The sequence below is a fragment of the Dipodomys ordii genome, unplaced genomic scaffold, assembly GCF_000151885.1.
Source record: "Dipodomys ordii isolate 6190 unplaced genomic scaffold, Dord_2.0 Scaffold90, whole genome shotgun sequence".
NCBI classification, from domain to species: Eukaryota; Metazoa; Chordata; class Mammalia; order Rodentia; family Heteromyidae; genus Dipodomys; species Dipodomys ordii.
Genome location: NW_012267306.1, coordinates 3,067,898 through 3,094,663, shown reverse-complemented (window position 1 = coordinate 3,094,663; position 26,766 = coordinate 3,067,898). Strand labels below are relative to the sequence as shown.

At 38.6% G+C, this 26,766-nt stretch overlaps 1 protein-coding gene across 1 annotated transcript in view; it reads left to right on the top strand.

The window, feature by feature from the left end:
• The window catches only part of LOC105992908, a 78,005-nt gene that overhangs the window by 50,086 nt on the left and 1,153 nt on the right, over positions 1-26,766 (top strand). Inside the window, exons 6-8 of the mRNA XM_013026005.1 lie at positions 20,859-20,925; positions 26,260-26,418; positions 26,506-26,691. Of these exons, the coding sequence (XP_012881459.1) occupies positions 20,859-20,925; positions 26,260-26,418; positions 26,506-26,691 (412 nt within the window). The remainder of the gene's footprint in view (positions 1-20,858; positions 20,926-26,259; positions 26,419-26,505; positions 26,692-26,766) is intronic.

Sequence of the window (26,766 nt, the reverse complement as noted above, 5' to 3'; positions counted from 1 at the left end):
CAGAAAAGTAATCTGGCACTATGTAACAAAAACCATCAAACATTACTCATATTGTACTAGACAGGAAAGCAGACCCACTGGAAAGGTTACAGAATAAAGGTTATGCTATATTAATAGCTCTTACACAACCATGAGGAAAGCTGGGGAAATGAAATCCCAGATGGGGAAGCTTTGAGAATCATAGTCATTCACTAATCCCCCACCATTGGGGTGGGTGGACAACTGGTGCCTGTAGTCTACATTGCTAATGTGGATACAAATGTCACATTTCCCCTAGGGAGTCTTGTGGAGAAATCTCTGGAAAGTTACTGCCTCCGGTGATATGCAGTCAGGCATAGGGTGACACATTTGAAGCTATTGTCCATAAGCAGATCTGACAATTAGGAATAAAGGTTGGAAGCCAAAGGGGAGAGAGTGAGGACAACATGGACCCTGCTCTGTTCTGACGAAAAGCCTTCTCCTTAGCTCTTATACCTACTAGTGACTCTCCAGGCCTATTTTGGCTGTTTCTTTCCTCTTGTTCAATGTAGGTAGAACTCTCTACTCCAAGAATGGTTATGAATTAAATGTTTGTGTATATAATCTGGAAAAAATTCCCCTTTATAAATTATTCCATGCATAGCAGCAGTTATCTGAAGATACTATGAAACTCCCAGAGATTATGAGTTCAAGCCCTGTTTTAGGCCATAGCTAGTGGTCTTCCTAGCTCAGTCACCTCTGTGGTCTGCTCTGTCCAGCCCTCTAGTCTAGGGAAGCTGTCTCATTCTTCCCGAGATGAGGACAATTTTTATGTGTAATAAGTAAACGCATCAAAATGTAATTTAATTTGGCTTTATTTGGAAGATAGACATATAGACCTTTGAGAAATATCTCAAACACTTATTTGGGAATTCTTTATAAGATAATCATCATAATACAATCAATGAAAAACCTCTAGCGCTCTTCTGTGATGGATGGTTTTGATTTCATTGGCAAACATGAATTCCAGGGAAGGCAGCTAAACAGAAATGAACCCAATGGAGATTTCTAAACTATTCCCTCCTTGACATTTTCATATCATTCAGCACCGTCTATTCTTCCTCCTTCAGGTTCAGCCCTAGGTTATATATATATATATATTATATATGTGTGTGTATACTATCTGGGCAATCTTTTCAGAATGGTACCTTCAACTCCAGACACAAGTATCTAACAGAGAAAATCATGAGACTAACTCCATCATTAGCTGCTCCTTCCCTCTTCCATCTCCTTCCTTTCAGAGCAAATAACACAACTAACTGGTTAGCACTTCAAGTTAGAAAAATAGTCAAATTGATTCCTGTTTGTTCATATACCTAGATATTATCTATTCTCCTGTCTATTGTCTAAATATTATCTATTCATCTTTACATTCCAGTCCACTTCTCTCCATCCAGAGCGCCATGGCTATAATCATCATCTCTTGCCTTGATGTATATGATAACTGATCTAACTGGTCTCCAATTCATTATTCTCTATAAAGTCTGAGGGTTATTCCAAAACACTTGAAAATATCCGCTTCCAGTTTAAAATTTTTTTAATTGTGAAAATACTGTACAGAGGAGTTACAATTACATGGGCAAGATAATGAGTACATTTCTTATCAAGCATTGTAGCCTCTTCCTTAGTTTCCCCTTCCCATCCCTTCCCAGCCTCCCCCCGCCAGTTTAAAATTTTTAATATCTTCCTAATGCTCTTAGAATATAGTCAAAATTTTACATCAAAATTTCTAGCTACAACAAACGTTTAATTTATTGTCCAAGAAAAAGAAAACACTTTGAGAGTGAAAAGGGACTTCTATTAGTAATTATGAAGGGACAGGTATGTAAACTAAGACCGTGAAAATGAGATATAAGATCATTTTATTTGTAAAGCCTTTTGAGGTCTGGTTATAAAGTATTTGAAATATGCCTCATGTGATGAAAGAAACAAATATTTCCATGTATTTAATGTTACACAATTTGAAGTTCAGTAACTTCATGTAATTAGTAGCTTTGACACCAGAGCTCTAGTGGAGGCCAAGACTAGGAGGATTGAGGTTGGAGGCCATCCCTCCCCCCACCCAATCTAATTCTTTCTTCTTCTCTAGGTCCAAAACTCCCACCTAGTGTGTGTTATCATTTTTTGTTTAACTCTGGAGAAATGAAAATCCTCCAATTTAGAAGAGGTTTAGCTTTTATCATAGTATGGTCATAAAATCGACCAAAGTTTAGAATCAGTATTTGTCTCTCTAAAAGAATATACTTGTCTTAAAAAAGAATATACTTGTCTTCAAAGACACTTAGTAAAATAAAAGAAATACTGAAAGGTTTAAAAAAACTAGCCATTCAGGAAGATAATAAAATCATTTTGTTAGTTAATAGGTAATAGATTTTATTGTCAGAAATTTCTGTGTGATGACTATTTTTAAAAATATTCGTCGTCATTTCTGTATGGTTACTGTTGGAGTCCAAAGAATGACTCAAATATGAGTCAAGTACCCTTTTGCACTCACAATTTCCTTTGGTAATCTTTTAAAAATTTCCTTGGCATAATTGCATCAGACAGTATTGGAACAACTAGGCATTTATAGGGAAAAAAAAAAAAGCAGATCTCAACTCACATTATATAGTGATTGAGTGGCTTGAGGATTTTAGACCAAAGTTGAAAAATCTAAAACTATCATGCTTCCAAAAGAAATAGTAGGAACATGTATATGTGACAGTTTCTTAAGGAAAACACTAAAAGCACTAAACACTGAACCGAAAAGGTAAATTTGACTCCATCAAAATTAAAAATTCACAAGTCAAACTTAAGAAGCAGACAAACTACAGACTGGGAGAAGAATGTGTTCTCAATGCATTCATCTAGTCCAAGAATCTGTACAGTACTCTGGCCAATTCACCCTGACTCCTTACTTTCTAAGCCCATGTCCCAAACCCTGGTTAGTGGTTCTGAACGCCTTTTATGACAAAGTGAATGGTCAGGCTTTCTTTATAGAATTTGTTTTTACTTCTTGTAATGGACTTCTCTTGTGACTCTTAATATGACCTTTCAGACTCTTTGGCATGAGGCATAATACAACTTATCATCATGACAACTTCAGACATCATCCCTATGTTGATTTCCAAGTGTGCACCCTGAACCTTGACTACTTTCCCAAACTAGATTTGGGGAGATGGATGACCACAACTTCTTCCCATCCACAGTGGGAAGGCACAAAAAAGGAAAGAAAAGGAAGATAGAAGAGAGGCAAGAAAATAGATCAAGCATTTTTGTAGTTGATTCTCTCTCCCTCTCCGCCATCAAAACTGTAAAACCAGAGACTTTCAGAGAGAATTTTCAGCACCCATCATCAGTAGATGTGTGCTCCTTGTTCACTTTGATTTTTTTTTTTTTGCAACTCCTGAGGCTTGAACTCTGGTCCTGGGTGCTGTCGCTAAGCTTCTTTTGCTCAAGGCTAGCATAGCACTTTACCACTTGAGTCACAGTGGTACCACATCCACTTTTCCTGTGATTTAATTGGAGGTAAGAGTCTCTCATACTTTCCTGCCCTGGCTGGCTTCAAAACATGATCCTCAGATCTCAGCCACCAGTGCGGCTCCACTCCGAATTTTCGAATGAAGGTGTTACATAAAAAGCCTAAAGGCAGCATGAGACTACCTAGGTACACTGTTGTCATCTAATTTTTAGGCAGAAACAAAAATGGAGAAGAGATATCACTCTAATTCCTCCAAGCTTGCAGAAGGCAAAGAGACAAGCTGGAGATTGGGGCTGTTGAAGATTGAGCCAGTGCTTATCAAGCCTCTAGGAAGCAGCGACAAGAGGGGAAGTTTACCTAGAAGTGATCAACCTCCCAGGAAGACTTGGGTGTGGACAGTTAAAGACATAGCTGAGAGATGGGGTACCTCACTAGGGTCAGTAGGAACCAGCAGAGGAGAGCAAGATGCCAGAGTCCCAACCCAGTCCATCACATTCTGAAAACTGTCCACCCCAACATCCTGAGAAGGGGGAAAGGACAAAATCTTGAGCCAGGAGGACAGAACTCAAAATTAGAAAGGATATTTAGCCAATGTCGATCAGATTTTTTCCAAAAGGGAAAATTTATTATGTTGAAAGTAACTATGCTACTTTTAACTGGCAAGATCTCAAAGTAAGTGGAGCTAAGTTTGGAGTCATAAAGTAATATTTTTACATCTTGGTGCTGTGGCTTTGAAATTATTAACACCTACACAAAAGTTATCCTAAGTTTTCTTACCTTGGTAAGAAATTTTATAAAAATGTTGACAACCAGTTAAGTCTCTCTTCTATGCATAGTGTTGAATTCTGATAGCATTGGAATAGTTAATAAGGCTTTCTAACCAGTTTGTTTACATTTAACCTAAAACTCATGAACCTTTCCCCAAATAATTTTTTCTCAATATGAATCTTCACACCTACATGGTAAATGATTGTATGGCTGTTTGATAGGTTAATTAGCTTAACCCTTTTGTTTTTGTCTTAGTAATATTTTAAATGCTATTTTTCTGTCATTAAGAATATTAATAAGATTATAAATAACCATCTACATAAATTATGTGTGTACATGTATGTGTATATGCGTACATGTATACGTGTGCAAGTATGTGTGTGCACATGTATGTGTGCATGTGTACATGTATGTGCAGTGTATGTGTGTGCACATGCATGTGTGCACATGCATGTGCGTGTACATGATTGTGCATGCGTGTATGTGTGTACATGTATGCATGGACGTGTGTACATATATGTGCACGCATGCACACACATGCATGCACATGTATATGTACATACATGTCTGTGCATGTGCATGTATGTGTGTGCCTGCACATACATGTGCATAGATGTGTGTACATGTATGTGTGTATGTGTGTAAGTGTGTGCACATGCATGTGTGAGAACATATATGTGTGTATGTGTGTATGTGTGTACATGCATGTGTGTGGATGTGCGTACATGCATGTGTGTGCGTACATCTATGCATGTACATGTATGTGTGTATGCATATGTACATGCATGTGTGTAGATGTGTGTAGGTGTATGTGTGTACATACATGTGTGTTCATGCATGTGCATGCATGTGTGTGCACGTGCATGTGTGTATGTGCATGTGTGGATGTGTGTGCATACGTGTACATGTATGTGTACGTGCATGTGTGTGCATGCATGTGTATATGTGTGCGTACATGTATGTGTGTGGATGTGTGTGCGTGCATGTGTTTATGTACACATGTATGTGTGCATGCGTGTGTGTACATGTGTGTGTATGTGTGTATGTGTGTGCGTGCATGCATGTGTGTGGATGGGCATACATGTATGTGTGTGTGCGCATACATGTGTACATGTATGTATGTGCATGTACATGCATGTGTGTATGTTTGTGTGTGGATGTGTATGCATGCATGTGTGTTTGTGTGTACATGCATGTGTATGTGTGTATGTGTGTATGTGTATACATGTATGTGTGTATGTGTGCGCATTCATGTGTGTGCATTCATGTGTGTATGTGTGCACATTTATGTATGTGTATGCATGTACATGTATATAGGTGTATGTGTGTACATGTATGTATGTGGGTGTGTATACATGTATGTGTGTATATGTGTACATGCATACATGTGGATTTGTGCATGCATGTGTGTATGTGCATGTGTGAATGTATTTGTATGTGTGTATGTATGTTTGTATGTGTGTGCATGCATGTGTGAATGTGTGTACATACATGTGTGCATTTATGTACAGTCATGTGTTTATGTGTGTGTGCATGCATGTGTGTGCATGCATGTGTGTAATGCATCTGTGTATGTGTGTTCATGTATGAGTGAATATGCGTATGTTTGTACATGTATGTTTGCATGGATGTGTACATGTATGCGTGTGTGTGCATGTGTACATGCATGCGTGTGGATTTGTGTGTGTATGTGTGTTCATGCATGTGTATGAGCATACATGTATGCGTGCACATGTGCGTATGTGTGTGCATGCATGTACATGTGTGTATGCATGTGTGGATGTGTGTGCGTGTGTGTGCATGTGTGTACATGTATGTGTTGAACTAGGCCCTGAGAGGAGACTACTTTTAGAAAAAGGTGGACTATGTTTAGCATTAGGGGAAAAATGCTGTTTCTGGGCTAACCATTCTGGAGTCATTAAAAACAGCCTTGCAGCTATTAAACAGAGGTTGGATGAAAGGGAGAGAAAGCGGAAGGATTCACAAGGATGGTATGAGACATTGTTCAATTGGTCCCCTTGGATGACAACTCTGATTTCAGCCATTGCTGGGCCCTTGATTCTTGTCCTCCTGATGCTGTTACTTGGCCCTTGTGTAATTAATGCATTAATGTCATTCATACAAAAGAGGATTGAAGCTGTAAAATTAATGGTAATGAAAACTCAATATGATTCCATCCCAATGGAAAAACTGAGTCAATGATTCGACTCAGGAACAAGTCAAAGGGGGGAATGAACTAGGCCCTGAGAGGAGACTGGAGCTGGGACAGCTTCCTTACAGGTTTTGCTTTTGTTTAGGGATTATAGAAAAAAACAAAAACCTTGGCTCCAACCAGCCCAGTTCTTGGAATGAAAAGAATGCCTCTAGGTCCCCCTCTCCTTAACAACTTGACCCACCATCATTGTTCTGTTAAAGACTGACAGACTAAACAGATAGCCAGTAATCAGGCTCATGCTGGCCTGCTGGCCACATCCCAAGTTTACTATAAACTCCGCCTTTTTCACATGTATATATTAAACTCCACTAAACTCCTTTGTGTATGTTTACCTTAAGCCCGCTTTACCTTTGAATTTGTGAGTCATTTAAACCCAAAATGATAGGCTGGTTTAAACAGCCATTATGTGACAAAGTGTAACCTCACTGGCTACCTGCGTGTGGTCTGGTATGACTGTGCAATCTTTTGGGTGTGTGACAATCTCATTGGTCACCTACGTGACCAGGCTTCACCTTGTGATTTTTGCCAATAAAAACCTAAGCATGTGGGCCGCTCAGGGTCACAGTATCAGCTCCCGAGCCTGTGCTGCGGCCCTGGCCGGTCCGTTGTAGGAACCTTCTCAATAAAGTTGCTTCTTTAATAACAACTTTGTTGTGGTGGGCTCTGTCACTCCAGACGACTAGGTGGGCTTGCCTGCCTGAGTAGGGGGTCTTCCTACTACAGTATGTGGATGTGTGTACTTGTATGTGTGTATGTTTGTATGTGTGCACATACATGCATGTATGTGTACATGCATGTGTACGTGCATGTATGTGTATGTATGTACGTGCACATGTATGTGTGTACATGCATATGTGCATGTATGTACATGTTTGTGTGTACGTGCATGTGTGTAGATGCATGCATGTGCATGTATATGTGTGTAAATATGTGTACAGGTATGTATGCGGATGTGTGTACATGTATGTATGTGTGCACATGTGTGTGGATTTGTGTACATGCATGTGTGTATGTGTGTGCATGTACGTGTGTACATGTATTGTGTACATGCATGTGTGTGGATGTGTGTACCTGTTTGTGTGCATGTGTGTACATGCATGTGTGTATGCATGTGCATGTGTGTGCATGCATGTGTGCACATGCATGTGTGGATGTGTGCATATACATGTGTGGGTGTATGTACATGCATGTGTGTACATGTATATATGTGTACATGTATGGGCGTATGTGCGCACATGTTTGCGCATACATGTGCACATGCTTGGATGCATGTATGTGCATGCATTTGTGCTGTGTGCATGCGTGTACATATATGTGAGTGTGTGCATGTGTGTTTGTGCACATGCACATGTGGATGTATGTACATGCATGTGTATGTACATGTATGCGTGTATATGTGTGTACATGTATGTGTTTGTATGTGTGTATGCATTGTGTATGCGTGTGCATGTATGCGTGTGCATGTATATTGTACATGTATGTGTGCACATGCATGTGTATGTGTGTACATGTATGTGTGTATGTGTGTGCGTACATGCATGTGTGCATGCATGTTTATGTGTTTGTATGCGTGTTTATATGCATGTGTGGATATGTGTTATGTGTGCATCTATGTGTGCATGTATGTGTGCTTGTGTGTATGTGTGTGTACATGTATGAGTGTGGGCATGTGTACATGCATGTGGGGATGTGTGCACATGTATATGTGCATGTGCATACATGCATATGTGTATGCATGTGTACATGCCTGTATATGTGCATTTGCATGTTTGTATGTGTGTGCATGCATGTGTATGTATGTACATGCATATGTGTTTATGCATGTGAGCATGTGTGTATATGTGTGTACATGCAGGTGTGTGGATGTGTGCCCGTGTATGTGTATGTATGTACATGCACGTGTATGTATGTACATGCATGTGTATGTGTGCACGTATATGTATGTGTGTACATGTATGTGTACATGTATGTGTGGATGTATGTACATGCATGTGTGTGGATATGTGTACATGTATGTGTAGATGTGTGTGTACATGTATGGAAATACTGGGTCTTGAATTTAGGGGCTCATGCTCACTTGTCTTTCTCGTTCACTGGTGCTCTGCCACTTGATGTAAACTTGGAGCCTGGCTCTTTATTACTTAATGAGCTAGAGTCTTGAGAAGTTTTCTGCAAAGGTTGACTTCAAAGCTAATTCTCCAGATTTCAGCTGCTGGAGTAGCCAAGATTACACAAATATGAGCCATTAGAGCCCAGCTACGCATATGCTTAGAGCTCCAAACACATTCCCTTTTTAAATGTTATTTGAATTAATTAAGCCATTAATTTTGAGACTGGTCTCAGTATGTATTGCATGCTGGTCTAGAAAGTCTACATAGCTCAGATGGATGGCAAACTTACGATTCCCCTAGCTCAGCCTAGAATTAAAGATACGTGCTACCAAACCTGGCCTAAAGACAATTTTTAGAGTACAATCCTTAAAGTGGAGTTTCTGGATAAAACAGTAGGCATATTTTTATGGTTTTCTTCTTGCATCTGGCCAAATTGGCCTTGAGAAATGTTATACTATTTCAAATGCCAACTGACAGTATATAAGAATGTTTCTTTAAACATAGGTCCCATGGTTTCCCTTATTTGCAATAACTAGTACATGTGTAGGACAAGCAGAAAAGGCCAAAAGCTATGTAAATATGACCATATAAGATGATGTTAAGCAAAATGAACCCCAAGATAAGGACACAAATATCTTTTTTCTTTCTGCTATTGTTTCGAACGTATTTATAATGTACCATGTGATTTTTTTGTTGCTTTGTATGTTCCTCCCCCACAGTATAACCTCTATTTTCACTGTATTTGATATCTGTGCCCTGAATCTTATATATACACTTTAATTTGGGGAGGGGAAGGGAAAAAAACAAAATGCCTAAATAAGGATACAGGTTGAGATGTACAAAACACTATGTTGAAAACGAACTTTGGGGGGGGGTAGTTGTGGAGATGGGAGGGAAGGGGTGGTAGGGGGAAAACAAAGGAAGAGGTAACAATGCTCAATAGGAAATGTACTCATTTCCTTGCTCATGTAACTGTAGCCCCTCTGTACAACATTTTTTATAATAAAAAATGTTTAAAAATGTTTCTTTACTTCCTCAGCAACAAATGCTTAAATTCTCTCTTGGAAACAAAATCTTTCAATTGACATCATCATCATGTTTGGTTTGTAATTACATGATTATAGGGATTCACACACTCTGTGTGGATGGATACATGTCACTCTCTATCAACGATGCCAGGACTTTGCCATATGTGATCAACACCTGGCTTCCTCTCCACTCTGGGATCTGAGGAGGTACTGAGAGCTTCTCTAGTGAGGGAAAGTGACAATCCAAGGTCTGGAAATGTCGGTGACTGCAGACTCAATCGTTGTTTGTGTGTTTAACCAAACAATTTCTGCTTGAAAAAAGTGTTTTAGGAACCACCGTTTAGAAGAAGAAAATCCATAAAGACTGAAAGTAGAGTGTTTACTAGGGTTTTGGGAAGAGGAGAGAATGGGAAGTGACTTGGAATGGCACAGGGTGTCTTACCCATTTTCTAGGTCTCAAGCATTCCCGTTTAGATTTACAAGGCCCTTCTTTTGCCCCCGGGGAAACTCATGTTTCTTTGTGTAAGTTAGACAGGGGTAATGGTTGCTCAGTTTTGTGAGAGTACTAAAAGCCACTTTAAAAGGGTGAATTTTATTAATATAGAAACACATTTTTTTTTGAAGTCTGTGGGCTGCTGGGCACTGGTGGCTCATGCCTGTAATCCTAGCTACTCAGGAGGCTGAGATCTGAGGATCATGGTTCAAAGCCAACCTGGGCAGGAAAGTCCGTGAGACTCTGATCTCCAATAAACCACCAGAAACCCCGAAGTGGCGCTGTGGCTCAAGTGGTAGAGTGCTCGCCTTGAGCTGAAGAGCTGAGGGACAGCGCCCAAGCCCAGAGTTCAAGCCCAATGACTGACAAAAAAACAAAAAAAAAAAGTCTGTGTGTTTATTTTTCAAATACACAAATTTAAGTGTGTGCTCAAATTAAGTGAAAGGGCAAGACACTAAATCATTTTTCCAAGGCAGAGGAAGAGCCTATGGCTCTAGACTTATTGATTTAATACTTCTATGAGGTCAGTGGGCACACAGCTTCTATGTGGGTAATTTTTTGTTTCTTTGTCTTTTCTGTTGTTGTTGTTGTTTTTTGGCCGGTCGTGGGGATTGAACTCTGGGCCTGGGCGCTGTCCCTGAGCTCTTCAGCTCAAGGTGAGCGCTCTGCCCCTTGAGCCACAGCGCCACTTCCGGTTCTCTAGTGGTTTATTGGAGATAAGAGTCTCATGAACTTTCCTGTCTGGGCTGGCTTTGAACCGTGATCCTCAGATCTCAGCCTCCTGAGTAGCTAGCATTACCGGCGTGGGTAGTTTTTTAAGTTAGACAACGGTGATGCTTGTATAGTTTATAAAAAGTTACTTGAAAATTTTTTATCTTTAAGTATCTGTATAAAAGAGTTGCTATTCAACAAAGTAGCACATGAATGCGAGGAATCTTGATCAATGTCACCCCTTTTATCATTGCCTCTCATCTCGCCCTAACCCACCTTTCCTCAATTATCTTAATTTTGTAGAATATGCATTGCATTTTATGACTTTGTGTAATTTTGTGGATCTACTAAAATCTAGTAAAATAGACAATTATCTGCTAATTGTGTTTCAATTTTTAAAAAGTAAAAGGTTAGACACAATTATATATAGTATATATATATTGTGTTTTTATTTGCACAAAAATTTACATACATGAATGTTTGTAGCATCACAATTCACAATAGCATCAAAGTGTAAACAAACCAAATCTTTATGAGTAAATGAGAGAATAAAGCATTGCATATCCATATGATGGAATATCAACAGTGAAAAGAAGTAAAATCTTGAAACATGCTGCAGCAATCTAAACATTGAAAATGTTGTCACATCAAAGAAGCCAGTTACAAAAGGCCACATATTGTATAATTCTATTCATGTGAAACACCCCGAATAGGCAACATAGACACAGAAATTCAATTAATGGGTGCCCACAGGAGAAGTGGAAATAGGGAGGGAATATTGTTAAATTAGATAGTAGTAAAATTTTCCCTGGTGATTATATTAAGATATAATTGAATTGTGCACTTTACTTGGGTAAATTCTATGGCATGTTTCAATAAAGCGACTGAAAAAAGTTTTTAAAAATACACATGTAGTTATAAAATGTTGGGACAAAGATTAAAGACAGTCTCTTTGAAGAGATGAAAGGTAATTCTCCTTTTCTTTTCCAACTTCATGACTTGTAGCCAGCGTTTACCACTGTCTTGTATGTAATATAATTAACTCCTTTACCCATTTTCTAGGTCTCAAGTATTCCAGTTTAGATTTACTTGGCCCTTCTCTTGCTCCTGAGGAACTCGTGTTTCTTTGTGAATGTCTGTCTTCTCACAGAATTTATCAAATCCATGTGGATTTTTTGTTCCATGTTATATTAGAATGAATTACAAATGTGTTTAATGCCATCTTCAAGTTTTTGAGTCTTTAAATAAAAAGATGTGCCAAATTAAACATTCATGACAGTCACCAGCATCGTTGATTCAGCCAGGAGGGTATCTGGTTGTTGTTATTATTCAACTCCCTCTTCATGAAATTGTTTTTCCCTAGTAACTAGGTTGTTTTGGCCATTGTTTTGACTTTTAACGGCCTTGAGTGGAATCTTGTCAAATGTTTAAAATTATAGCACTTCCTAATTCATTCAACAAACATTTATTGAGTGCCTACTATTTCCAGACATTTTCTGTTTCTAACCAACAGTAAAGAACTCCAGTTGATTAATTGTGAGTTTTCTCTTACAAACACTGGTAAGAGTACTTCAGAGATGTGAATGGGAGTCATTCAGTGTTGGTGCTCCAGGCTGATAAGCCAGTCTACCTGCTGCTGAGTAACAGACAAAAAAGAACCGATTCAGAACAAAGTTACTGGAGTAAATTTTGTTTCTTTGCATGTGTAGAATGCTTTCTTCTTTTTCAGATTTTTAGCTGTGTGTGTGTGTATGTGTGTGTGTTGTAGAAGATAGCTTCTGTGAACAGCAGAAAAGTCTTCTTTTTCTTTCCCAACATTTTCATGCTGCTAGCACTTACTTATGTCTTGAATCTGTGATGATTACTTGTTTTCTAGACTACTATGTTATATATATATATATATATATATATATATATATATATATGTATATACACACGTATATACATATATATGTACATGTGTGCTTGTACATGTATGTATATATACTTATGCATTTAATGACCTACACAGGACCCTTAGGAGTTAGACTGTTAGGAGTTTCCCCATGGTTCTTTTGGAATAAAGACATGAAGTCAGGGAGGTTGTATGATATGCTTGCTCACTCAGAAGTTCAAAAGATGCCAATGAGTCCCACTCATAATTCAACTTGACCTCTATAAGTGAAGAAGACTGATATCCAGTATCCTCAAGTTTTTAGATCAAAATGTAATCTAATCGAATGTGCCATTCTTGAGGAAAGAACCCCTTCTAGCTCTTTGCTCAGTGGTATCTGAAATTCCACTTCATCTCCATATGTCTGTACATAGTTGACCAAGGTTAAAAGAAAATCAAATCTTTTCTTACTGTTTGGGGATGGTGGAGTTGGTCGATTTATCTCCAAGAGCTGAAAAGGTAAACCTAACCTCTGGTTTTGGGTACGAAAACTTCAGAAATGTCTGAATTTTGTTCATGAATATTTCACAATGTTTATTTGTGGCTAGGGATTAAGCATGAAATGATGTATTCATTGGAAATGATAGTTTTTTAATGTACACAATAAGAACAGACTCTTCATGTGTCAATGAGTTGTTTTTGTTGTTTTTGTTTTGGTCGATCGTGGGGCCAGGCCTGAACTCTGAGCCTGGGCACTGTCCCTCAGCTCTTCAGTCGAAGTCTAGCACTTGAGCCATAACACCACTTCCAGCTTTTTTCTGCTTATGTGGTGCTGAGGAATCGAACCCAGGGCCTCATGCATGCAAGGAAGCACTGAGCCACCTTCCCAGCCCATGTCAATGAGTTTTTATTTGGGTAGTTTAAATGTCTGTCTGTACATAAGTGTTGTATTTGAAGTCATTTTCATGCTAATGATTTATTAATTTGAACAGAAATTTTAATATTAATTTTAACATGCCAAGAACTATTGTAAGTAGTTCCTTGGCTTAGTTAATTCTTACAGTGTGAGACAGGCTCCACAAACTTAACACAATGTAACCTAACTGATGTGACATACCATCATGTAACATATACATGAGAAAACTGAAGCACAAACAATGAATTTCTTGACCAATATCTTTTCCAAGGAATCAGGTATAGTTTAAACCCATGCATTAAATGCACTATTGCTTTCTGTTCTACTTAGGCCCCACACTATTTTTAAGCTCAGTTCTGCTTGTGTGCCCTGTTCCTCAAATTTGTTCTAATAACTCCTTAAACATGAGGCTTTTGAGAAGTGATTAGGTCAGGAGAATAAGCCATAGGAAATGGGGTTGGTTATTCCCTCCACAGCAAGAAGAAAGCTGTCTGTAAACCAAGGAGAGTTTCCTCACCACACCAGGGAATCAACAGGCATCTTCACTTGAATTTCCCAGCCGCATGAACTGTGAGTAACAGATACTGTGAGTGACAGTAACATCACCACCCAGTGATGTTTTTGTTATCATTAAAATACACACATGTGCACACATGTGCGTGCACACAAACACAGCTTCCTCCAATATTTATCAAAAGTAAATAGTAAGCCAGGTGCTGGTGGCTTACACCTGTAATCCTAGCTACTCAGGGGGCTGAGATCTGAGGATCATGGTTTTAAGTCAGCTCAGTCAGGAAAATACTTGGAATTTTTATCTCCACTAAACTACAAGAAAAACCAGAAGTGGAGTTGTGGCTCAAGTGGTAGAACACTAGGCTTGAGAACTAAAGTTCAGGAACAGCATCCAGGCCCAGAGTTCAAGCCTCAGGACCAGTGAAAAGAAAAACAAAGAAAGAAAAAAAGTAAATAGTATGTACACCATTCCCAAAGTCTCTTAGGCAAGGCTTGAAATCTTACTATGATAGCATTAAGGAAGACTCAAAATAAGCAAAGCTAATACTACCTGATAAAGCCCCAAGAAGCCAAGCCGCACTTTCCAATTCAACCAAAATGTGCTTCCAGTACAAGAAAAGAGCAACTATTCTAAGAAACACTTACAACCAATGAAGGAACCCTACCCTATCCTTTCTTTTTTTGTCTATTTTTTTTTGGGGGGGGTCCAGTTGTGGGGCCTGAACTCTGGGCCTGAGCACTGTCCCTCAGCTCTTCAGCTCAAGGCTCTACTACTTGAGCCACAGAGCCACTTCCGGCTTTTTTCTTTTTGCTTATGTGGTGCTGAGGAATCGAACCCAGGGCCTCATGCATGCAAGGCAAGTGCTCTACCATTGAACCACCTTCCCAGCCCCACCATATCCTTTCTTACATTACTTGCCTGTATTAACCAGCTGTTTTTTTTTTTTTTTACTAACAACAATGCAATAGAAAGAAAGTGAAGTGTACGACAAACCATAGTTCTTTTTTCTTGCAGTAAAAGGTAGAATGTTGGGATGATGTGCATATGTAAAGAAGTGGAAAACATAGTCATTTATTTTGTGTGGTCTTTCCATTGTTCTTGTAAGAAAACAATAGTACAGGAAAAGGGGAGAACCAATGCAACATTGATATGCACAAGACAATATGTTAGTATGTTGGAAATGATCTGTACAGCGTGGGGGGTTGTTGGAGGGAGGGAAAGTAGGAGAAAAATGAGGGAAGGGGTAACAAGCTTGACAAGAAATGTACTCACTACCTTACTTAGGTATCTGTAACCCTCTGTACATCACCTTGACAATAAAAAAAGAAAACAATACATACATATATTCAATCCATAAAATGTGCACCATATAATTGTGATGATTTTGCCTGTAAATATAATGCTTTTGCATGGCATTGAAAGCTAGCATTACATAATACAAAGATAAATGAGGAGATTCATATTAATAATTTAACATTTTAGTTTTTCTTTAAAGTGGTGTTAAATGGAAAAAAAATTAAACATGACAAGGAAATGCTTTTCTTTTTCCTCAGTACTTTTTATGTTTTTGTATGTTTTTTTAATTGTAGAAATGCTGTACAGAAGGGTTACAGTTACATGAGCAAGGTAATAAGTCCATTTCCTATCAAGCATTATTGTGTCCTTCTTTGTTTTCCCCCTACCATCCCTTCCCTCCCACCTCCACAACTATTCCCCCACCCCCCCTGCTGAAGTTGTAAAGTTTGTTTTCAACATAGTGTTTTGTACATCTCATTGTTACAATGGGTCAGCCTGTATCCTTATTTCAGCATTTTGTTTTTTCCTTCCCCTCCCAGAATTAGAGAAGTGGATACACAAGATGCAGGGCACTGACACCAAATACAGTGAAAACAAGGGTTATACCATGGGGGAGGAACAGACAAAGCAACAAAATCACATGGTACATTATTAATATGTTCGAAACAATAGCAAGAAAGAAAAATGACATTTGTGTCCCTATCTTCAGGTTCATTTCGCTCAACATCATCCTATATGGTCATATGTACATAACTTTTGACCTTTTCTGCTTGTCCTAAACATATACTGGTTATTGCAAATAAGGGAAACCATGGGACCTATGTTTCTTTGGGCCTGGTTTACTTCACTTAATATAATTTTTTCCAAGTCTTTCCATTTCCTAACAAATGGGGCAATGTCATTCTTTCTGATGGAGGCATAGAATTCCACTATATATATATATTCCATTTACCTACTGAGGGGCATCTGGGTTGGTTCCATATCCTAGCTATGGTAAATAATGCTGTGAAAAATAATGATATCCTATCTCAGAAAAGGATATTGTATTATAGCCACTATTCATGTTGGGCTGTACTTGAATCTATGCAAAGCACTTTGCATTCATTATGAAGTTTATTATGTGAGAAATCACATTAAATCTAAAATACAGATGGGCTGAGTAAAGCATCTTGTCCCTGGCCACCATCTTGTCAATTACCAATAATAATTGGCTGATTCAGAATTTGGAGTCAATTTTGTCCAACTAAGATCTTTGCTATTCTCTCTCTGTGTCTTCTCTGGCTCCACAGGGGACTATAATTTCATTTTTTCCATATTGTGCTTCTCTTCCTCTTTACCATTGTCCTTTCAATCATTCTTACTCAGAAGACTTGATAAAGGACAGAGAAGCAAATGTTAGATAGCAAGCCCTTTGTCATCATCTTGCGTTGTAGTAAGTCTAAACAATGGATCTGTTCTTTCTACTTCAGTTTCTTATCTAACACTGCATTTTCTTTTTACTGTGTCCAATGTAGTCTTTTCAAAAGCAATATATTTCACATCCATTTGAAAATTGCTACCTAAAACTTTTCATAGGCAGTTGATCTAGGTCAATCAAAATACTCTTGGCTATAGGAACTGGTTAGTTCAAGTTAGCACATAGTTGAATGGATGATTTCCATACTTTTGGGCAAAAAGAAGACACACATACACATAGAAGTGTGTGTGTGTGTGTGTGTGTGTGTGTGTGTGTGTGTGTTTGTAGACAGATAGATAGTAGATACACAGACAGACACAGACAGATAGACAGATAGATATACAGACAGATAGATGATACTGTAACTAGAGCTCTAGACCTACTTCATAGACGCCACATCTTAGGTCCAGCCACTTGCCTTCATACCCAAATAAAGAGACAAATAAATGGAGGTGAAAGACAGAGAAAGATTTATTATTTGGCATAGGTATGACATGGGAAGAGGCAGTCCATTTTGTGGGGTATTGACATGAGCTTTAGGTTTAAATAGAGGAAGAATTAGGGATAGAGGGAGAGAGGTATACAAACTTAAACAGTCCCAGGCAAAATGTAGCCTGGTTGATTATTACCACAGTTCTGGTTCTGTGTATGTGTGTGTGTGTGTGTGTGTGTGGTCATGGGGCTTGAACTCTGGGCTTGGACACTGGTCCCTCAGCTCCTCAGCTCAAGGCTAACACTCTACCACTTGAGCCACAGCACCACTTCTGGTTTTCTGGTGGTTTATTGGAAATAAGAGTCTCACAGACTTTCCGACCCAGGCTGGCTTTGAACCAGGATTCTCAGATCTCAGCCTCCTGAGTAGCTAGGATTGCAGGCGTGAGCCACAGGCACTCATCCAGTTCTGGTTCTATGAGAAATTCTGGAGACGTTGTTATGGCTGTCATCACTTGAGGGCTGCAGTCTGGTTCCCATGAGATGATTCCGCCTGCTGCAGGATGGAGCCACATCATTATAGGTAATTGTCCTCACTTAGGGGATAATCTATCCTATTAAGCTCTGTTCTTCCTTTCCTTGCGAGTAGTTTCAGTTTCTCATCATAAAGATAGTATTGTTCTTTCCTGTCCTTCCCAGAATCCATGGTGATTACACAGGAGAAAGTCGAGTAAAGGACAGCTTTAATTACATTTGCAGTTTACTTATGGGTCCAAGGAAGAAGTATGCATTTTAGCAAAAGCAGTTTCTAAGTATCTGTTATAGAACCAGAGATCCCTAGTGTGTAGAGGTCATATAGAATCAAGTAAGTCAGACAGGTGTTTGAGAATGAGTAGCCAACTGGGAAGTCAAGAGCCAGAGTACAGCATCATGGAAGAAAAAAAAAAAGAGAGGCAGACTATTTCAAGGCAGAAGGGGTCAACTGTATCATATGCAGTGGATAGGCTAATTGAAGTGAATTCAATAATTAATGGAATGGGGAAAGGATAGGCTTATTTCTAAATGAACTCAAAACCCTGAATATCCATATTCTGAAGAATAAGACCCTTATATAAGTTAATACAATATCAACTCAAAACAGCTTAAAGAATTGAAACTATAAAACTACCAGGAGGAAACATAAAGGAAATAATTCATGATGTAAGTCTGGCAATGTTGTTCTTTTTATCTGACACAAAAACTATAAGCATGCCCAAAATACACAGATAGGATTACTTCAAACTGAAAAGCTTTTGCACACAGCAAAGGAAACAGTCAACAGACCGAAGACAGAATCAACTGGAGAAAATATTTACAAACTCTTTATGTGATAAAGAATAATAGAGCGATAAAGAGTTAATATTTAGATAAAAATACTCAAAATAAAAATCAAAATAAAAGAGTGGTTCATAAAGTTGTAAGTAACAACTTACTTCAGGTAAGTTGTTTTGTAAAAAGACACAAACAACTTGCTTGGTTTAAGATAAAGATGACCTTGGAGGATGGGAGAGAGAGACATGGAGAGAGAGAAGACTAGAGGAACTCAGAGAAAGGAGAAAACTCCAAACACAAAGACTGACAATTGAGAATACAGGCCTGTCACACAAAAGAATAAGGGGGCCAAATAGGCAAAAAAATGAGAGGAAAATTCCATACAAATATTTTTCTTTTTTTCTCCTTTTTTCCTAATCAAGGCCTGGGGATACAATAATATAGTTGTCTCATTCCCACCAAAGCCCAGTGTCTTATATTTTTTTAAATAATGTTGTTGCAAGTAAATAAAAATATTACTTAAGTGATGTCCTTGTGAAGTATTCCATAGATATAAACACACAAAAACAAATATCTTGGTTAGAGCAAGCATGCCCATTCCAATGGGCCACATTTTGGATTACATAGGAGAACCAGGAGTATTCTATAATTATGATTATAGATGTAATTACTAACATTTGGAATCTGTTTGCTTGAGTAGATCGGATAATTACAATATCATGTTAAATAGGCTGAGGTTCAAATCTATAAAGGGCTGAGTGCTTTGCAAGAATAAAACCTTCCATGGCTGGGAAAAAGTGCATTCTTAATGTGGCCCAGGTATGTTTGGAACATAAGGAGATGGAGGAGGCAGGCTGGGAGGGAAACATTGCAGATTGCTTTATACAAACGTCACCTCAACCAGGAAAATCAACCCCAAACCACAGCCCAGTTTATAGCCTTATCTATGTCCCAAAGAACAGTACTTTTTTTTTTTTTTTTGGCTGAGTGCCATCTTACTATTTTATCTCATTGTGAAATAATACGTTTCTTGAAGAAGACTCAGCAAACCCTACCCTTAACACTTTATTGTGCTTTCAGAGCATTCTGATGCTGACAACCCCACACGAAGATTTTCGGAAGATTTGTTGAGAAGATTTTCTGCTGGCCAACAGAAATCTAATTTGAGTCAAACACATAACAAAATTATCTAGTAGCTACATTTTCCTTAGAGAGAGAGAGAGAGAGAGAGAGAGAGAGAGAAGAAACATTGATGCTGGCCAGTGTCAGTGGCTCACGCCTGTAATCCTAGCTACTCAGGAGGCTAAGATCACAGCTCAAAGCCAGCCCAGGCAAGAAAGTTCATGAGACTCTTATCTCCAGTTAACCACTAGAAAACCTGAAGTGGCGCTGTGGCTCAAGTGGCAGAGTGCTCACTTTGAGCTGAAGAGCTGAGGGACAGCGCCCAGGCCCAGAGTTCAAGCCCCACGACCACAGGAAAGAAAAAAGAAAGAAACATTGATGTAATGAATTTAAATGTATTTTCTTAAATGTTATGTAAATGTTACATACACTTAACATATGCATTTTACACTTAATCACACTCTTTGATTGGACTAGTCCCATTTCAAATGTTCAGTAGTCACATGACAGCACAACTCTAGAGAATCAAGAAAGGTGAGGTGATGGTCATAAAATTCAAAGTCACAAGTCACATGTATATATCAAATTATATATCTACACACATGCATATGCATTCACATGTATATGTTTTTATATTCATCTCTATCTATCTATCTGTCTGTCTGTCTATCTGTCTATCTATCTATCTATCTATCTATCTATCTATCTATCTATCTATCTATCTATCTATCTATCTATCTATCTATCTATCTGTGAGTTTGTCACTGTTCTGCTCCAAATCCTCCAAAGGCCTCTTGTCCCACCTGGAACAATTGGAATGAGGCACTGTCTCTGCTTCTTCACTCACTTCAATAGCCTTCCAGTTTCCCCTGCTCCAGGCCTTCTTGTTGCTGGGTCAGCTTCATCCTTGACCCAGAAACTTCAGTTTCTTCAGCCTCAGATGAATCCACTTATGGCTGAAACCTTGAATTAACTCAGGTTTTTGCTGGACTATCATCTTAGAAAAGCCTGTGATCAAATGAAATAGCTTTCCTCTCTAACTAGCTTCTTACTTTACTGTACCTTTTCGGTGTTCACTGCGCTGAGTACTGAAAGAACACAGGAATGTTAATGTTTGGTGATGTGTACCTCCAGTGGAAAGTGAGGGCTTCGCTTTGTGCACTGTTGAATTAGCGGAGCTTGGAACAGTTCTTGGTATACAGTAGGCTTTCTGAATAGATGGGTGAGTAGGGTTTATTTTGTACAGATCATGTGAAGGGCCCAGAACAATATTTAAGAATTTGTTCCATTTCTAGACTATTTGCTGCCTGCCTTAATTACTTTGAATAACTGCTTACCTTCTTTCCACCTAAGTTTCCTTATCTGAAACATGGGGATGTTAATAATAGCATCTCTTCAGAAAGCTTGTTATTTTAGGATTAAATAAAATGAAATGTTTAAAATACCATCTAACCCACAATAAAATCTTGCGAAATTTTGCTATTATAATCTATTCAATAGAGTACTTCTGCTGCATGTAATCCACCTACCCTGGTGCGCAGACGTTGTTGTAGTCAGGGTTTCTAACAGTCTGTGCCTCTCCCTGCGATCCCATGCCTATTTCAGTTACCTTTCTCGACAATACTGTGCACTCTGAACATTCTCTTTTCTGATTCCCACATTGAATACATTTTTCTACTCTTTACTTTTCCTCTTCCCTTGGTCACTAGGACAATTAGTCTATTCTCCACTCTCTTCCCCCAGGCTTCACTGTGTCAAATAAAATGCATAACATTTACCATCTTAACCATTTTTACATGTTGAATTTAATACTATTAAACATCCATAATTTTGTACAACCCTTGCTATCATTCGAATTTATAATTCTTTTTGTCTTGCAGAATTAAAACTCTATATCCATTGACTAATAACTTCCTCCTGGCTCATGGCCATCACAGTCTGTCTGCCTCCATGCCTTTGATCACTCTAAGTACCTCGCATAAGTGTAATCATACCACATATGTATGAGCACTATTTGTCTTTTTCTATCACACTAGGCGTAATGTCCTCAAGGGTCAAGCACATTGTAGCATGTGTTAGAGTGTTCTTCCTTTTTAAAGAAGTGCTATCATACTTTATGCATTCGTCTGTGAATGGACATTTGGGTTGTGTGGTTGGCACACACTTTTCATCTTAGATATGATGAGAGATGAAAAGAGGAGGACCATGTTCCAGCACATGCCATGGTGGGAATCAAGACCCTACCTCAAAAATAACTAGTACAGGAATGGGCTGGAGGAATAGCTCAGCAGTAGGGCACTGTCTAGTAACCATGAGGCTCTTAGTTCAAACTCACTGCTGGTTAGTTGTAGGTCTTGAACTCTGGGCCTGGGCGCTGTCCTTCAGCTCTTCAGTTCAAGGATAGTGCTCTACTACTTGAGCCACAGCACCACTTCTGGTTTTCTGATGGTTAATTGGAGATTAGAGTTTCATGGACTTTCTTGCCTGGGCTGGCTTTGAACTGCGATCCTCAGATCTCAGCCTCCTGAGTAGCTGGGATTACAGGTGTGAGCCACTGGTACCCGGCAACCCTATGCTTTTTGATAAAGTATGTCTCCATTTAAAATTGGAACCTGTGTGATAATTTTGGATATATTGGGCATTTTACCAATATCCATGTGTAATAGGGATTATGGTCATGTATCCTGGAGTAGCATGGGCTAAGATAAAAATTAACTCATCAGTTCATAGCCTGTTATAAAAGTATAAATTCTTTGGGTTTCATTTAAAAATTATAATTGTCATTTTGGGTAGGGAATGTACTATGATACTATCTTTCTGTAGATAATTTTTATGGCATAAGTACTTGAGAATAGACCATGAATACAGATGAAATATTAAGGATCATGGAAGGAAAGAGTAGGATTTTTTTTTATAAGAAAGCTACATTTTTCAATTGCTCCTAACATGACTTGTCTGGACTGACCAAAAGACATAAGGTTTTAGTTCCATAAAGTAATATGTCCTAACCACTTTCACATCTATGTCTGAAGCTCAGTTACATAGAGCTGGCTTCTGAAGTTTAGTTCTGATTGATGCTCATGATAAACTATAATATTGACATTGGTAGATGACAGTTAATGACATTAACTTTAGTTAATGACATGTTTGTACAACATATAAAACAATACCAAAGGGTATTATTAAGTAAATTGTATCTTAGAATGGTGACAGATATTTTCCATATAAATTTCTTGAGTATAAATTATGTAACAGCGAAAACTAGGAATAATATGCCATTATAATCTTTAAGCATGGTTTACTAGGAGAAGGGAATTTACAAGTTTTTAAGTACATACTTTGGTCTTGGTAGTTTTTTTGTCTTCAAAACCAATTTATGTGTGACATTGTCTGGAAGTTTGTTCCTACAACCATTTGAAAGTAAATAAACTTATTTAGATCTCTAGGACTCCTCAAATGTATGATGAGAAATATAGGGTTACACATAAAATAATTAGGTAATATTGGTCTTGGAATTTCTGGAGATTTGTGTCAGCCGAGAACTGGGTCTGCAAATGTGAAAGGATCTGAACTATGTAAACACACTAGTTCCTGTAATACCATATGTCCCTCCCTCTCTGATTCCAATTGCTCTTTTGCAAAAAGTAATAAAGATTTCAACAGTTGTAATATAAGAGACAGTGACAAAAGTTTTGGATTCCATGATCCATTTGCACTGATGACTCACTGGAAAAAGTGGTATAAACCACTTAAATTGTGTGTTACTTCAGTCTTTGGGGGTGAGAGTGAATTTTTAAGAGTACTAAGAGGTGATTTCCTTATGTAAATTTCTATCACTGCAATAAAAATTACACTGATTGGAAGTCAATCTTTATGTACACTTTGAATTATAAAACTTTATATTAATAAACGTACTTTCTTTTGTCAACTTCATTTTCCATCTCTATTATCCACATCTTTAGCATCCTTTTCACATGGATTTCTTTTCTCTGATAACATCTTTTCATACTGTTTCAGGTCAGTGAGTCTGCTTCTGTTGGTATTTGAATTTTGATTCTATCCTCTATATTTTATCTAGTTAGATTAGCATTATTTTCCTTAATATCTACTGCTGTCATAGTAGCCTACTATTTTTCTTATATGAAATAATATACATTATATTTTATAGCAAGTATAATTTGTCTAATATGGCTAAAATAATGTATCTTAGATTTCATAGAATTTTTGTCAATGGGTCTTTATCTTATTTGTATATGATTTACTCTCCATTGATCTAGATATCTACCTTTAGTATGTAAGAGAGAATACCAAAATTTTAGAAACAGATAGTTGCAGCTACAAGTGACCTTAGAGGTTATCTAGTTCAAACCCTTCTTTTTATCAGTAAGGAAGTTGGTAAATCACTGGTTTAGGTTTCATAGCACTTAGTAGGCACTAAACTCCTAAATCCTTGGATTTAGGAGTTTACTCTATTTCTTTTTTATTGCCAAGGTGAAGTACAGAGGGGTTACAGGTATGTAAGTAATGAGTACATTTCTTTTTGATCAGTGTCACCCCCTCCCTCATTTTCTCCTGTTTTTTCCCCTCCTGGACCCATTCCCCCCAAGTTGTATAGTTCATTTCCAACATAGTTTCTGGTGAGTATCACTGTTGAATACTTGCATATTTGACTTGAAGAATCTGGTTCATGGTGGGTTGTGTCCCTAGATAAGCTTTTCTGTGCATAGATAGGCAGTACTGTACCTTTAATTCAGGCCATCCAAAATGATAACCTTCTGAATCAGAAGTAAATCCAGAGAACTGGCACAGGCCGATCTTCCCACTGAAAGCACATATGCCACACAAATGCTGGAGAGTCATCTTTGTGTCCCCAAGCAACATATCAATTCTCAGTGATAGCGATCCATTCTGCATTCACCTGCTAAACATTTGTGTCCTCTACAAAGTAGACACTGCTTTTCCCATGTTAGGGTCCCTGACTTCAAGAGACGTACAGTCTAACATGAATGCAAGTGTAAAACAAGTAAGTATATCAAGCGTTGAATACTTAAGTACCAGATTACGTATCTTAAAAGCACAGTTAATTTTCTGCTTTGCGTTGTAGTTTCTTGCAAAATTTGCAACTTTTAATATATACTCAAGAAAGGAAGAAGATAAATATGTAATGAAAAAGTAAGCTATTATATTTATGAAGTGTTTTCTGGCCTGTGACTAAACTCTTGCCAGTTACACTTTTTTTTCCCCTCGCTCTTCTTTTTGGAGTTGTGAGAAGTGAGGTTTGGGGGTCAGGTTGAAAAAAGGAAGAAATCTTACATTTAAATTAGCATTTTTATTATATAAAAGCAATACATTCTTTGGGCTGTTAGACACTCAGACTATATTTACAGGTATAAGGTGCAAAGGCAAAATTATTTTCTAGGTACAAACATGTGTGTGTGTGTGTGCATGTCCTTCCCCCCAGAAAGTTTCTATATATACAATGTGAATATGTGTATATATTACCACAAGTAATTTTATGTTAAATATGTTCTCCACTTATCCTAGACATACTTTGCTATCAGTATATGTGGATCTATTTTATATTTTTTAAATGGCTGTATGCTATAGTTTTGTGTGCATAGATGGTAATTTAAGCAAAAGTTGACTATATATTTTAAAGTAAAAAATACTGGAAGTAAAAGACATATTTACTCTTATTTATACATAATACCACTGAACCTATATATTGTATTAGAAACAGCCCTTGTCAGAGTGAACAATTCATAGCTATAGACTTATTGTAGTAAACTTTATTAAAGTAGTGACCATTCTTCACCTCATTTTGATTGCTTGCCTGTTTCTTTTTCATTCATAAGTGTTAAGAACTTTCTCCCTTCTTAATCCGAGGAAGTGGTAAAACTTCAAAATTTTTTTCCTGCACTGGGCCACACTTGGTGTGGTCTGTAATTATGTAGATACAGTGGCCAGGATCCAACATCCTTGTGTTTTAACACACACTGACTTCGCTCACGAATTCTGGCTCTCCTTTCCTTAGCACTTGGCTTGGCTTCCTGCCTTTTATCAGTGGCAATCTATCAAGACCCTGTAATGTATTCAGTGCAGGGCAGAACAAATCAGTGTTCTACCTCACAATTTAAGGAAGGCAGGGGGCTAGTTTTTGTTTTAAGACAAAACCTTCTCACGAAACTCCCCAAAACTTCCCTTAAACCAAACAGCATTGTCACACCCTCCCAAGTTCTTATTTCTTACACAGTCAGATGACTCAAGATTACCAACATTTCTATTCATAAGGAGTTTGTTGGCCCCAAATCAGCACACTCAGGCCCTCCCCTTCTTCCTCCTCTCTCCCCAGGGAGACTGACGTTTGGAGTTCTCACAGAACCACGTGCATTAGAATAAAGACGAAGTGTGTTTGCTGCCCGAACTGTTTGTCCTGGGATTTTACCAAGTGGCCCATCCTCTTGCGTTGTAGTTCATGTTTGAGGTGGAGTGAAAGGAAATCAGAATCTTTTAACCTCGAACTCTTCCAATTTAGAAATAGATTGCGAAAGGAGGAACCCAATCAGCCAGGGGGCTGTGTGTACTGTTTACAGCGTGACAGGTATTCCCGATCAGCCATCGCCAGCATCTCCACCCCATCTCCCAGTGTGAGACTCGGGGCCCTGGAGAAGCAGCATGGGGTCTGTCTTCTGGGGTAGGGAGGGAGGTGCCCGGCTTCATCCCGGGCGCTTGGCCTTAGAAAAGCAGGCCCATTTCCCCCTTTCTCTCTCTCACTTCCTAGCTGCGTCTGCAAACTTACGGAGTGGGGGGCGCAGAAAAAAAGTCTCCACCGAACTCTAGTGCGTCCCCGCGGCCTTCGTGCCCTTCATCCGGGGCGACCCCCTCCAACTCCGCGCCCGGTGCGAGCACACGCTGGTGCCAAGGAGAAACGCTCCGACGCCAGGCCCCGTCGGCCCTCCGCCTTTCGGTAACTGGTGCGCACCACCCGAGCTCCGTCCAGGGTGCGGCCTCTGGTCCACGGTCCCCGCGCGGGCGGGGCGGG